Source organism: Scomber scombrus, chromosome 19 (assembly GCF_963691925.1).
Source record: "Scomber scombrus chromosome 19, fScoSco1.1, whole genome shotgun sequence".
In the NCBI taxonomy this organism is placed as follows: domain Eukaryota; kingdom Metazoa; phylum Chordata; class Actinopteri; order Scombriformes; family Scombridae; genus Scomber; species Scomber scombrus.
The window spans coordinates 18,359,472-18,373,831 of NC_084988.1; the positions used below are offsets into that span (position 1 = coordinate 18,359,472).

The 14,360-nt window shown below is 40.6% G+C and overlaps 1 protein-coding gene across 2 annotated transcripts in view; it reads right to left on the reverse strand.

The window, feature by feature from the left end:
* Positions 1–14,360, reverse strand: part of col12a1a (collagen, type XII, alpha 1a) — a 58,333-nt gene that overhangs the window by 29,544 nt on the left and 14,429 nt on the right. The window contains exons 14-30 of one of the 2 annotated variants that reach the window (XM_062439728.1): positions 11,621–11,890; positions 9,771–10,037; positions 9,353–9,545; positions 9,120–9,244; positions 7,562–7,711; positions 7,337–7,456; positions 7,036–7,200; positions 6,755–6,901; positions 5,889–6,028; positions 4,868–4,997; positions 3,794–3,939; positions 3,107–3,236; positions 2,713–2,849; positions 1,486–1,615; positions 1,204–1,343; positions 816–948; positions 580–600 (exon numbers count right to left, since the gene is read on the reverse strand). In XM_062439728.1, coding sequence (XP_062295712.1) covers positions 580–600; positions 816–948; positions 1,204–1,343; positions 1,486–1,615; positions 2,713–2,849; positions 3,107–3,236; positions 3,794–3,939; positions 4,868–4,997; positions 5,889–6,028; positions 6,755–6,901; positions 7,036–7,200; positions 7,337–7,456; positions 7,562–7,711; positions 9,120–9,244; positions 9,353–9,545; positions 9,771–10,037; positions 11,621–11,890 — 2,544 coding nt within the window. The remainder of the gene's footprint in view (positions 1–579; positions 601–815; positions 949–1,203; positions 1,344–1,485; positions 1,616–2,712; positions 2,850–3,106; positions 3,237–3,793; positions 3,940–4,867; positions 4,998–5,888; positions 6,029–6,754; positions 6,902–7,035; positions 7,201–7,336; positions 7,457–7,561; positions 7,712–9,119; positions 9,245–9,352; positions 9,546–9,770; positions 10,038–11,620; positions 11,891–14,360) is intronic. The other variant, XM_062439727.1, reaches the window with a different exon arrangement.

Genomic DNA, 14,360 nt, shown 5'->3' on the forward strand with positions numbered 1-14,360 from the left:
CTCATGGTAGAACAAAGCAACTCTACTCTGTCACTGATTTTTTATCAAGGATTGCAGCTTTAAAGAAGAAAAGACAATCCAACTCAGGGATTTGGTCTTTTCTGAAGCAGGGATGGATTCTCATGAACAGCAATGGATTGATGGAAAGGTGATTAATGGATGAACCGATAAATGCATCAATAAATGCAATTGATGGATGAATGGATGGATGATTGATGGAATGATGGAGGATGGAAAGGACTTCAAATACAGGGATAAACATCCCTTTGTTGCAGGGCATGCATAGTTGAAATCCATCTTCAGCCATTTTGACTACGAACAAACTCATGAAAAGCCTTTGGAACAATTGCACAGACAATGAGAGTAACACAGACAAGGACAGACAAACATTTAATATAATTGGCTGTGTCAGCTGCATCACAGCACCACTGGAGCAGTGGATGGGTTAAGTGCCTTGCTTGATGATGTAATGATGACTGACCAATGAACAACACGGCTGATGATTGGGCAAAAATATAAAACATGCTTTCACCACTTGAATGAAAAAGCATCCTCTTGCTTTACCACACATATACTTACTTGCAGCACTTTGCTTGGACACTACAGAGGCAGAAATAGAAAGGTATAATGGGCACACCCTTCACCTTACATTTCACTCAGCATATTTCCAGAAGGTAAGATGAAAGGGTTAACAATTCGTCTAGTCTTTCGTCAAGATCCAATACTGAGATTCTTTCAAGCAATTGAGGCAAAACAGTGTTAACTGAAGTGATTGTTAAGTTGTCATCAAAGAGCTGCTGGGGTGTTTATCTTACATGTCCTCTCAGTGCCTAACAGGTCTTCACTCTCTGATTCATCCGGATAGATTGCAGTCACAGACACATCATATGGAGTGTCTGGCTCCAGGTTCCCCAGGACGTGGGATGTCTCATCATTGTTCAGAATGGCCTGATGAGGAAAACACAAACATAGCATATGGGAAGGTGCTTGACAAAATGTTTTAGCCAATACAAACCAAAGACAAGCAACACAAAATCCATATTAGAGGGATTATAATTGGATTGGTGCAAAAGTCTGTTTTTTCAGATGTTCTGACTGTCCCAATTGGAAGTTTTTTTTCAAAGCATTCTGTGGGAGTCATCAAGAAATACATGTATGATTTATTAGAAATGTAAACATCATGGACAGCTGGTTTTCTCTTACGTATTGGAAGTTGCTGTCTCCAGTCTTAGTCCAGCCAATGCGGTACAGAGCCACATCCGGGGCCCCGTGATCCCAGGTGGCTCTAAAGCTGGTCTGGGTAACCTCTGAGAATCGCAGGTTCTTCGGGGCAGGAACCACATCTACAGAATAGAGGAAAGGAAGTCAAGACAACCAAAATAATGTCTTTGATCCGTGTGTTCTCTATCTCAGTAAGAATCAAGCAAAATGGTGAGTGCCATTTTTCCAAGTGTCATTATAATGATAATCGATCTTCATTCTTACCAGTGGTTGCTGCTCCCAACATTGGCTGACTAGGACCCTCGTCATAGATGGGAGTAACTGCTAGGCTATACTCGGTCTGTGAAATCAGGTTGTCCAATTTTCTGGAGGTCACACCTCCTCCCACTTCGAGCTGTAGAACACAATTGAACACAATTTTTAAATATTATTGCCCAAAATCAACACAAATATAAAAGGCTTTTTGAGTGGATTTTCAAGTTTTGCCAAGTCTTGCAAGACTTTGATTCTGTTTCCAGAAATACTGGCAACAGCAGTAATGCACACCTAATAAGACTGGTTGGAAACTTAACTTGAAGGTACAAAACAGGAGGTAAATGGAAACAAACAAGACAGACACTCAACAAACATAAAAAGATACAAAATTTACCAAACATCTGGAATAGTTATAAGAAATGCGATACAGTTTTTATTGCTCTTTATTCCATTTACTTTTATTAGCTGAACCTCAAGAAACTGAACTAAAGGAATTCCTTCTGAATATCCATTAACTTGACAACACAGTTGCTGCATGTTTTTTTGACCTTTTTTACTTATTAGTCTCAAAAGACATGTCATTTGAACCATAAAGAGAATTTGTCCTGCCGCCTGTGTTTTGAGTGGCATGCTGTCACTTATTGGGATCTATCACATGATCCATAAGGTCAGTAAAACATTCTGCTACTTTCTGGGCAGCACGTTCTTCCTCCCAGCGCACAAGACTTTTGACAATGCAATCCTCAGCCCATGAGTCACTTTCACATGTGTGTTTCCAACAGAAGAGCTTTTAGAATCACCTCCACCTGGTTTATGGCTAAGTCGACCAAAGAGTTCGCTGTTGTAGGCCAAGAACTCCCAAAAGGGGACATGCAACCATAAAGTATCCATCCAATCCACACCACCATGACGACCACTTGACCCCTGCAAAACCATGTTCTTATAGTTTCATAATCTTTTCATTGGACTCCAGAACGTTCTCTAATGTCCACAAAAGCAGCTGCAGTCTCCATTATACTGTCTAAGCCAATATAATAAGGGATCAGTAAAAATATAAATATAAATTCATCACCATCAAATCTAATGGCTCAAACAGACAGCATCCTCAATCCCACAAGTGCATGAGAAACACATGAGTATAGGATTGGTAAAAACATTGGTTGCTAACATCTTGTTTACATGTACTCCATGGTGTATGTAATGCCAAAGAAAGCTAAACATCGGAAACAAACTCACCTCCTTAGCATCTCCATCCTCAGGCTTGTAGGTGATGAGGTACTTGCGTACAGGAGCAGGCGCAGCATCCCAAATAAGCGTCACGGTGCTGTGGGTGACATCCTCAACCTTCAGTTCGCCCGCGGGAGGAAGGGGCCCTGAACAAGGGGCCAAAGTTTAGTGTTCAGTTCAGGATAGGATTATAGTTAGGGATAAATAAGATGATGTTGAGTCCATGGTGGCCCCAGTAGACTTTCTGTCCCTAAGATAGACACACTGCGTACATAGTTATTGAGGGTCATGCTAATTAATGTTGTCTACTAATTGGGTAAACATGTGCATGTAGCTTCTAGTCTGATATCATCACTAACACAACACAATAATGAAATTAACTTGTTATTCAGCAGCTACATACGTGTGACTCCCTGCTTGGTCAGCGGTTCACTAGCTGACTCTCCATACAGGGCAAAGAGGGAAAGTGTGTAGGCCGTGTTGGGGAATAATTTCACCAGCTGGACGTCTGTTGTATCTCCTCCCACTCTGACCTGCATGGGGACCAGACCAAACAAACAACATAGTTCAGAGGGGAAGTGGACGAAAGGAATTTCTCAGTGACATAGATAGAGACATTTGGGTAACAACAACGGAAAAAATATTCTGTTGCGGTACATCTGCTGAATCCGGTTTTCACCCACTGGGTTTGACACCTCGTGAACAAATGATGATGTTCTCTTGGCCGAGTGAGGTCATGGTGCACCCACCCCTTAGTGACTAACAATGTTCCTCTGTATTTTCCCTTTTTCCTTGTCTGCTGAATGGTGAGGCAAACACTGGTAGCATTGTAAAATGTTATTTTCACTGTGCGACATCATTTAGTCAAAAACTGCTGATGGTAGGTTGAAGTAGTTGGTCAATTCTAGTGTTTAGCAATGTGTGCTCAGTCCATATGAGTCCATGCAAGAATGTGCATTTGTGTCCACCCATAAACACATGTGAATGTGGTAATTTATTCCTTGTTCACATCTGTCTTATCCAAAGCTGACTGGCTGCATGCCCTTTCATTCACTCACACTGTTGTCAGCATTCTCAGAATGACTCCTACCTCCTGGTCAAGGGTTGGCTGGGTGGCATTGATGGCGCTGTAGAGCAGCATGTAGCCTGTAGCACCCGTCACTCCTTCCCATCTCACGCGCATGGTGGTAGTCTGCTCATCGTAAATATCCATACTCCTCACGGCACTCAGGGGAACTGGATATGCAGGCAGCAATTTTAAAGGCAACAGTAATCAAGTGATGTTTTAATGATTTCCTGTATTTGTGAATATATATGTATATTGTTTATACATATTGGCACACATGTGAAACAGACAGAACATCCAAATATAAATATATATGCTCACAGGAATACGTAGACACACACATTTCTCTTTGCATGTTTCTTTGATTGCAGAGTGAGTTTCTCAGGCCTTTTTGTGTGCCATTCACACTGCGTAAACTAAACGATCAGTGTAGTTTTATTAGCGCTTTTATAGATACAATATAATGCTATTAAATCTTTGCTATTCTAGAGAGTAGCAATAAAACAGCGAATTAACAGCAACTTAAAAGAAACAAACAACGAAGTCCAGATTGCACTTGAACCCTAGCGTAATCATGTAAAATGCTTCTGAATTTGCATGTAATTAAAATGTACTATTGCTATCTTTCTGCAGCCACATATGGTTTTATAAACAAGAACAAGACACATATACTACCTTTGAACGTTTGATTAATGGAGACCACACAGGAATCACAGTCACTGAGAGCAATTAATATGCTTTATGTAACTGAGCCAGAAAGATTCAGTTATGATGGCTGACTCAAAAGGAAATGCTCTACATCAAATTAAAGACTAGAGGTTCATTAGTGCTTAAGAGCCTGCTGAATTTGAGACTGCTGTTTTCTGACAATCACATTCATCTTGGTTACCTAACATGGTACAGCCTCTGTATTTCAAAGAATGCTTCTTTCATTAAACATAATATGGTCAAATATACAACGTGTGTTGTGTGTAATCTGCGTGTAATTTGTGTTTAGATTTACATTCTCTCTGGCAACTTGTACCATACATGGATTTTTAAAAGTGGAATTCTTTAAATGAAATGATTTGGCCAAAAGCTCAGAAAGGGAAGACATACGTGTGGTCTCGGTTCCTTTTAGGGGCTCGCTGCTGTCCTCTCCCACCACTGAGTAGACGTTGACCAGGTACTGTGTCAGAGGGCTGAGCCCCTGGAGAACCACTGTGGTCACAGTACCATCCACAAATACCTAATAACAGAGGGTATAGTTAGAGGAAAGCAATTAAAGGAGTCTTCTGTAGGATTCTTGTTGTCTTGTTTTGCGAGACTTCATTGCTAAGGCATTCCACTATTGAGTCAAAAGACTTTTATTGATGATGTTTGCATGTCTGTAGATAGTTCTGAAAATATTATACTGTCTGTGTACATGTGTGGTTTGTGTTGCAGGGTCATATAGTGGTCCCCTTGAGCCAACGAACACATAAACAAACATGTGCCAAGGATATTTTACCATACATTGATTATCAGTTTAGTGTCAAAACAATATATCAAGCTCAGTGTGTTTACTGTACAGGATTAATTTGAGCATTTTGGAAATCTTCCCGATTAAAACCAGAAAACCCTCCAGACAAATCTTGACTTGAGGAAAGCTCAGCATGTGCTTCAATTTTAGATCCATAAACAAAAATAAAACCTCATCCACTATGTTCACTGCCAAACAAAAACCATGGGAGCTGGACAAAAACAAACATATCCTACATGTAATTAGATTCAGACACCAAAATGCATCCATTCCACACATTGTGGAGCCAAGTCCCTGCTGGCCAATAGAGCTATCACTCATGGAGTCTGTATTTGCTTTCTAATCCTCTAAACTGAGAGTTGTGTGTTTTTGTTTCCTTGCCCTACGTCAGATCGTAATGTAATTAGACACCCATACAGCAAGAGGCCAACACAAACAGGAGTCTAGGAATAGAACTTTGAGTGGAGTTTCCCATTATTCTCAGAAACAGTGGGTCAGGATACATTTAAGCCAACATCCACTCAACAACCGCACAGGGTAATGTGTTTCTCTTACTAAAAATGTTTGTGTGATTGAATTATTGACAGTAGAGACATTTTTGGTGTGTGACAGGTATACCTGTTGTTGTGCCCCAGATACAGTCGTGTACTCAACACGGTACTTTTCCACTGGGCCATCAGGTGCTGTCCATGTGGCTCGGAATGACTCGTAAGTCACCTCTGATGTGATCAGATTAGTGGGTGCATCAGGAGCACCTCCTTTTCAAGCATAAGCATAAAAAGACAAAAGGTGTGATATGGGCAATCACAGTGAATACCATACATCATTGTACAATAGTATGCCTAGTTGTTTCCTTCCTTTATGTTTAGGCCAGTAGTCATTCATTTAGAAGTAATTTCATATGCTAACGTACATCGACAAAACCAACTACCAGTGCATTCTCATAAATCTCATTGTTACTGTTTGATAATCACTACTTTGTAAATTAAAGTTATACTGTACAGAATAAAGCGGAACAAAAACAAACTAATGGGAACATAGCATACCTCTGTGGTAACAAGTCTGAACAAAACCAAGTACACAGCACAGTACTTATTAGGACTGTGAACCCACAACCTCCCCGAGAAGTTCCCTTACAGTATGCAATAGCAGCTCTTGAGTTTGATTAAGGAGCAGACAATTTCCTTTTCCAGGAATGCAGAAAGAATATTAGGGGAAGAAAATAATAGATCTGCACTAACTTCCAAATGGTTGGCTGGTTCTTTGATTCTACTACATGTAACTATATGGGGTGCTGTACACTATGTTTATACTGCTTATTAACTTTGGGAATGGAGCATCTGACTTAAGCTGTACATGGTTATTGCTATCATTTGTTTTTGTAATGTCGACAGCTTCCTTGCAATCCAGAGCAATGTTCTTTGTTGCATCCTTAACTTTGATCACTCAGTGGGGTACATAGTCTGGAGTAAAGTCATGCATACCTGGTCCCTTGACACTGTTACAGAGGTTGTCGGTAAGATTGTCCACAATTTCCAACAAGAAGGAGAAGTCAGCCACGTTGTACATGTGAATGTCATCCGGATCCGTAGCAATGGACCTCAACTCAAACTCATCAGCATTTTTCACACCTTAGGAGTAAAAATGAAGTCAATGGTAATTACTAATTTACTGGAAGTTCTATTTCAAACAAGTTTATTTAATTCAGACTTGATTTCATACGAGTCTGCCAAAATGATATTTTTTTAAACTGCTGTCTGCTTACCGATGGCATAGAGCTCAATGCCGGTATCACGCAAGTTCTGAGAGTTAGCAATTACATCGTCCTGGGACTTGCCGTCAGTGACCAACACACCGATCTTGCGTGACTTTGGTCGCATCCCAACATTCTCTTTGAAATTGTTCTGGAGGATGTAGTTCAAAGCCAGACCTGTATGAAGATATGGATGTTCATTTTTCATCATGATTGCAACCTCTTAAAATAACTCTCTGGAGTAAGATAAAATAAGAAACACAATATGAATCATCATTGTGTTTTGTGTTTGTAAATTAAAAAAAAAAAGTACCAGTCAAGGTGTTTCCTCCTTTGTAGGGCAGGTTAGCCACAGCTTCCAGGAGAGAGTCCCGGGTTCTATGAGCATCCAAATGCCATTCAGTCTTAGGGTCTCCACTATACTGAGCGAGACCTGAGGACACCAAAAACCTTGTTTAGACTAATGTACAAAGACCTTTTTCACTTTTATTAAGAATGACCAGTTTACTTTAACTGAGCTTAATCTGGCTAGACCCACCAATTTGGACCCTTTCGGGGCCAATGTCAAAGACTCCCACCATACGGGCAATGAAGGCACGAATGGTCTTGAAGTTGAGACGCCCAATACTCCAGGAGCCATCCACCAGCAGCACAATGTCAGCCTGTGCAGTGGTCTTACACATCACATCTGAGAGGCAAAAAATGTAATGTCACGATTGGCCGAAATTAAATATGACATACAGTTCCATGTTCAAATGTTATTCACATAAAAATAGTGTATGGGGTAAATCATAATGATGTAAGAGTCAAGGTGTTCAAAGAAGTGTGAGAGGTAAAGGAAAGGAGGAGAGAAGAGTTCATGACATAAAAATGAACAAAATAAAAAATGACATCCAAACAATTTTCCTAAAAATCAACATCTTCAAGCAGTTAAGTATTACAACATTTCTGCCTTTTCTTAGGAAGTTTCATCAGTAAACTTTTATTTTCCAGGTGCTATGATTATCATATTCTTGTGTTGGGGCATGTCGAGGCAGTATTTCTCCTGGCTGGATCCGTTTGCTAGTCCCAGGGGCAAATCAGGAGAATATGCCCCTAATGGCCCACGACATATCAAAGGCCTTCACTGGAGAGATTCCTGTGCCCTTCATAGCAGCAGGGTAATATTCAGATCTTGTTTTCCAACACCTGTGTGATGAGGAGGAATGCATCTGATCCTTGGCACCTAAAAGAGGGCTGCAGATGTGCAACTGGGATAGGCAGATGTTACATTAACTGCCACTGTCTGCAACTGAAAACAGTTTACATATTTGATTTACAGACTGGTCATTACCCAAAAACATTTACCTCAACCCCCATGACAGACAGCCTTTTGTCAAGCTTATTATTAGAAACGGAAAGAGAGAGCTAGGTATTAAAACAGGTACATACTGTAGTCAAAAAAAGAAATGATAATATCTAAGGATGAAGATGGGAATTTTTTTCAGCTCCTCTATTTTATCTTCTGGAGTGGGGATGTGTCACTGGGTCTGCATCTGCCTCCTTATTAGGACCGGCCATGCAGCTGAACAGTCAAGCTAACCTTTCCAGTTCCTTCGACACAACATTTTCCTCTTCTCACACTTACTGCCTGCCGCACTCTGACTCACGAGGTAGTAAAACATTTTATAACTGCAAACACATACGCGTATGGCTTAAATCTATACTGGCTGTACTTGGACTGGAAATAAAAGCGGAAGCCCAATGTGACACCATGAAGAAAGCAAGAAAGAGCAGCAGACAGATGGATTTGCCATTACATCTGTTATTTCGTGAGACAATTAGCTTTGAGGAAAGGCATCTAGAGAAACCCTAGCTTTTATGGGCCATGGGTTTAGAGTGTATGTTCCCAAGCAAAAATTTAGTATGTGATACAGTCTCCACTGTTTGACTGTTGCTGTCCAGAAACTGCATACTAGAGACACTTGGGGTTTGTTTTTCATTAAACACACAAATTACTTCCAGAATGTTCCTCTGCTATTCTTATGACAACTTTTTGATAACTACAGTATATTTGGGGTTTATTGTGAAATACAGTAGAATATTGGGTAATTTACCTGGTGCCTCAAAAGGAGGAGGCTCAGGAGCATCTGAAAGTGTGGTTTTCTCCTCCCCGGCCAATGGCATACTCTCTCCTCCATCAAACATACCAAAAACATTCACTGAGTATTTGGTACCAGCTCTGTAGACGAAAAAAACAAAGAAATGATTTTCAGATTTTTTTCAAGCAGATGTATGATATACAGACATAGAAACCAGAAATATATACTACATCAGCCTGAAGACACACCTGAGCTCCTCTAGCACCACAGTGTTGTCATAGGGGCCAACCAGAAGTTCTCCCAGGTCAATATCATTCTCTATAGGGTGGAAAGTGACTTTGTAACCCCTAACATCACCAGGAGCATGGTCCCAGGTTACACGGAAACTTGTCTTGCTAGGTTCTGAGGTCTGAAGGTTCCTGGGACCTTTGTAAGGTGACACTGGAAAGGAGAGAGATGCAAAGATGAACTACATGAGACAATACTGAATGATTAAATATTCCATATTAAATCTTTAAATACCATATAATCTACATAAAGAACAAATACGTACATCATACATTGTTATATTTTTTGAGAAGTTTGTGGTTGAGTTTGTAATAGAAAGCTAAACTTGGCAACATAAAAAGAAACATTTGTGGAATGGTAAAGGATTGACCAACGTACATGTTGTTCCTTCTCCTTGCCTTGCTTTCCCTTCTCCAGAACGATACACTGGCAGAACAGTGATGTCATAGGTGGTGAGAGGAGAAAGGCGTCTTAACACAGTGGAGGTATTTCCACCGGGCACCTTGGCTGCTAGCTGGCGCCCTCCGGACTGTGGTTTATATGTAACACGGTAGTTGAGTACATTTCCAGGTGCTGCTTGCCATGTCACCTTCATGGTCTTCTCTGTCTCATCAGAGACAACAATTCTTCTGCCAGCAGCTGAGACTGCAAGAAATAAAAAAAAGAATAAAGGTCAAAAGAGGAGGAATGATGGATTGATGGTCTAGTGGAAAATATAGACTTTGGGCCTTGTTCAGATGTGAATCTGTGCTAAATGTGTGCTTAACCGCCTATGTTTCCAATATACCTTTGGAAATATAAGCAGTACAGCTTTCCTGCTGGCAAGTAAACTAAACAGTAACACGCTTGGCTACCTCGCAGTCTTTCATCCAGATATCTGCTCAGTTTCCACATGCGTGTGAATACAAACCCACCAAAATATTTCGGTTTTCAGAAGTATACATTTAACAGGCCCAAAGTTACATGATTGATCATGTTTAGTTGGTGGGTTTTGGAGCCAAGCTTAGGTGCCTCATGAATTTGAGTAGACCCATAGTTCTCATTTTTCCATTGTGTGTCCACAGAGTGTTTCTTATTTTCAGAGCAGGAAGGGCAAGTGTGAATTGTCAGAGGCTTCGAAACGAGCTGAGGAAAATATTTAGAACGCTCTACTTCAGAAGAAGGACTTTTATTAATGGAAAAAAGCAGTGCATCCAGGCTTGCCGTGTCTGGCTCAGCCCAAAGAGACTTGTGATTTCTGTGGAGCACAAGAAAAGAGAGCAACAGATAGTGGGAGCAAAGTGAAGGAAGGAATGAGCAAAATTAACTTTTAAGTCTACAAAGCTGCCTCGTGGTTGTGTTTGGTGCATATGCCACCTTTCCTGCTTGCCAGAATCAATAAAAACTAATGATGGTTGGAAATATTTTTTTCCTTTAGCACATTCCATTTCACTAACTGGTGGACAAATTCCCTCCCAACTGGTGTGAGTTTCCGCTCAATGTGCTTTTCTCATCCAACCATGACTGTAGTCTTACGGGCAAGCATCTATCTGTCTTGCACCTCCCATGAAACAGGTGTGCTGTGCAATACCTTACCTCTGTACACATATTTAAAACACATGCACACTCTTAAAGATGTGCACGTGATGACTATACGTGTTTACAAAAGCATCTCTGTGGCCTTCTAGATGGAACAAAAGAATCCAATGATGATATCACTCAACTCAAAAGAATGGGCTGTACGTGTCGCTGACAGATCCCTGTTTCTACATAACAGCAACTCACTGGGACTCACAGTCAAAATGTGTTCCCTGGATTATTTTTATACCTGCGTCACTGCCCCAGATAGCTCACCGATGATCTGCTAAATTCTATTTGCAACTTAACAGGCATATGAAACGTTAAGGCTTAAGATGTGTTTATGACAAGAAAGTCTAGACCTACATTCTTGGCTTTTAAAATAATCATTTTAACAGTTACACAGTAAAGAAAACAGGACAGCTGTCCCTTTGTGCTCATTGTGCTTTTATAGAGTTACATCACATTTACCTAGCTTCACACTTTCTAGGCAACCAAGGCGAGAAATCCAAAAACTCAAAACAAAGTGCAGAAGAGTGAAACCAGAAGAGAGGATCCTCAGAAAGACAAGGGAAGAAAAAAAGAAGAAGATGGGAACGGATGTAGAAAGAGGGAGCAAAGTGAAAGATAGAGCAAAAGCATAGGAGAGTTAAAGTGAATAAGTAACTTACTATCCGTGGTTTCCTCTCCAAGCAAAGGCTGGCCGTCTCCATGGCCATAACCAGCAAACACTGAGACCTGATAACGTGTCTCTGGGGTTAGACCATCCAGAACTGTGGCTGTGGCATCTCCTGCTATTGTCTTTTCTCCAGCTTCTTCAGTGAAGAGAGATTTCCACCTGATGCGGTACTGACGAACATTACCCGGGGCCGCAGTCCAAGACACAGCAAAACTGGTGTCAGTGACGTCTTTGGTCACCAAGTCTCTGGGTGAACCCAGTTCTGTGGAAAAATTAGAAGAAATAGTGTTAGATACAGAAGTAAAAGTATTACATCAGCCTATGCATAACAAAATGGAAACTGAAAAAAAAGCAGTGCTTCAGATTTATAACATTTTGTTATTTTCGTTTTACCTAAAGAAATATATCTGGTTTTCTAATTGAATTACTTTACCAATTACTGCATATAAAAAGTGATTTGTTGCTATGGAATGTTACTTGCATTACTTTTAACACAAACATGTAACTTGTCCCACAATCTCAGAGTTCAATCCACTCAGTAAAGAGCCCATTTTGTTTCCCCCACAAACCCATATCAGTTTGGTTTACAAACATAAAAGCAAGACTCAACTTTTTGCTTCAGTGTTTACTGCAAATCCTCAACTCAAACCATGAAATCATAGCTGAAATTGCAGTGGGAGTTAAGTAACAGTGTTTATTTACAATATATAACTCCAGAGACAAGGCTTATGTTTTACAATAAGTTGCTACAACAACTTAACAATGTGGCTCTGAGACATAGTAAGGTCAGATGCCCTTGAAACTAGCCCTTACTAGTTATCTCAAAAAGTAGTGGAATTACGGCAACGTGTTACTTAGTAATGTGTTATTCCCAACACTGATAATAATAGGACTAAGATCGTGGTATTAGTGCCAAAAGGTACAAAAGTGCACATGGATGGGTTCCTCCAGGTGGTGTTGATATCTAATGCTGATATATGGAGGTTTGAGGAAGTGAGTGAGACAGAAAATGGACAAAATGAACAACCCCAGCGATAAAACCACCAACAATCACTCATCTGTCTCCGCTTTAACCCCTCAGGATCTGCTTGAACAACCTGATTTTCTCTCTTCATAATCAGAGACTGCTGGAAAAATCTCTGCAAAACTAATCACAAATCGCATATCCTCAGCGTCTCTCCCAGCAGCACTTTCCATCGAAACAGAGGAAACACGATCCACAAAAGAGTGTTTGCTACAATTGCAGATGTTGCGCTCTGCCTTTTTCTCCCTCGCTCACTTTTCCTGAGAGATGATCATGAAAGGACAGAGGCACTGAAATACAGCGGAGGGAATTGTGTGATGGTGTTTCGTGATAAGCAGCCAGCAAATGCCTGGCTGAGAGGGATGCCCATGGTGAGATGGACTATCAACACTTGCATCTGGTTGCAACATTAAGGAGCCGCAGCTACCAAAGGAGAAAAGACTGTCGCACATAGTCTCCCACACAACCTCCAAGATCCTGATACTGATTCAAGCTCCTAAATCCCTACATGCCTGTGCCTAATGACAGTATAATCACAGACAGAGCAGTTCAGCTGGGTGGTCTCTCAAACCTCATTCATCAAGCCTCATCAAATGAGGTTCTATAAAAAAAAGCCAATTGCAAAGAATGAGATGCAATACAAATCTACCACAAGTGCAGTGCATGACCATTTGCAAATGTTAAGCAACCATACAGCGGAAAAGGCAGTCATTGTGTCTATGTGTCACCCTATGACTCCTTTTAAGCATCAATCCATAATGGACAAACTGGAAACTGATCTGCACAGAAGTAACAGCAGCAGCTGTGCCTGCCAAGCAGAGCGATCTGCACCTTGAGAGCCGAGGCCAAATATAAAGAGTAATGACCACGAACACAAAACGAATGAAGAGTTCCAGATTTTGGAGGTCCATGGAAACAGTGAAGGCCACTTATATATACCGATATCATTGCATCAAAAGGGTTGTCCTTGCCAAGCAAACAGCAAAGGATGAACTTGACTGACTTTTCTGGCTGTGTTATAACCAAGGGCAAGAGGATTTCAAGATAATGACTTCTGCAGACATATTTAAAGAACGCATACATGAAACACATGGTCCACAGATTTAACAAAAGCTGCATAGAAATGTAGTCAGTCTGAATGTGACATGAGCATTTATAAATAATTGATTTATAAATTATCAATCTTTAGTTTATCAATTTTACATTTGGTTAAATATGTTTGTATCTTATATAGTTGTTACAGTTATCAAAATAGAAGGATCACAGTGGCTTCTATTCAAGCATATACATACATGTACACAACTGAAGATCATCTAAAAGACTTTCTGTAGTGTGTGGTTACATAACTTTCACGTCTACAGCCAAAGACATCTAAAACTTGAAGGCATGACTGACTGCACTTGTATAAAACATCAAAATGCCAGCAGGTGAAGCAACCTCTAATGCACTGGAAATTACTTTAATTATTTTACATGTCTCACAACATTAGATCAAGTCTAAGTTCAGAATAAATCTTTGCTCTTTCAGTAAGCTCCTCAAACCCCCCCCCCCCCCCCCCCTCAAAGTACCACCTCGGCACTAGCACCCCACATCAAACTTCCTTTTCTTTATTGCTCTTGGTTCACTGAGCCACAAAGATGAAGCGCTCACTGTTAATGTGCCAAGATTGCCTGTCTCTGGCCTTTTACCTCAAATAACCTTTCGAGAA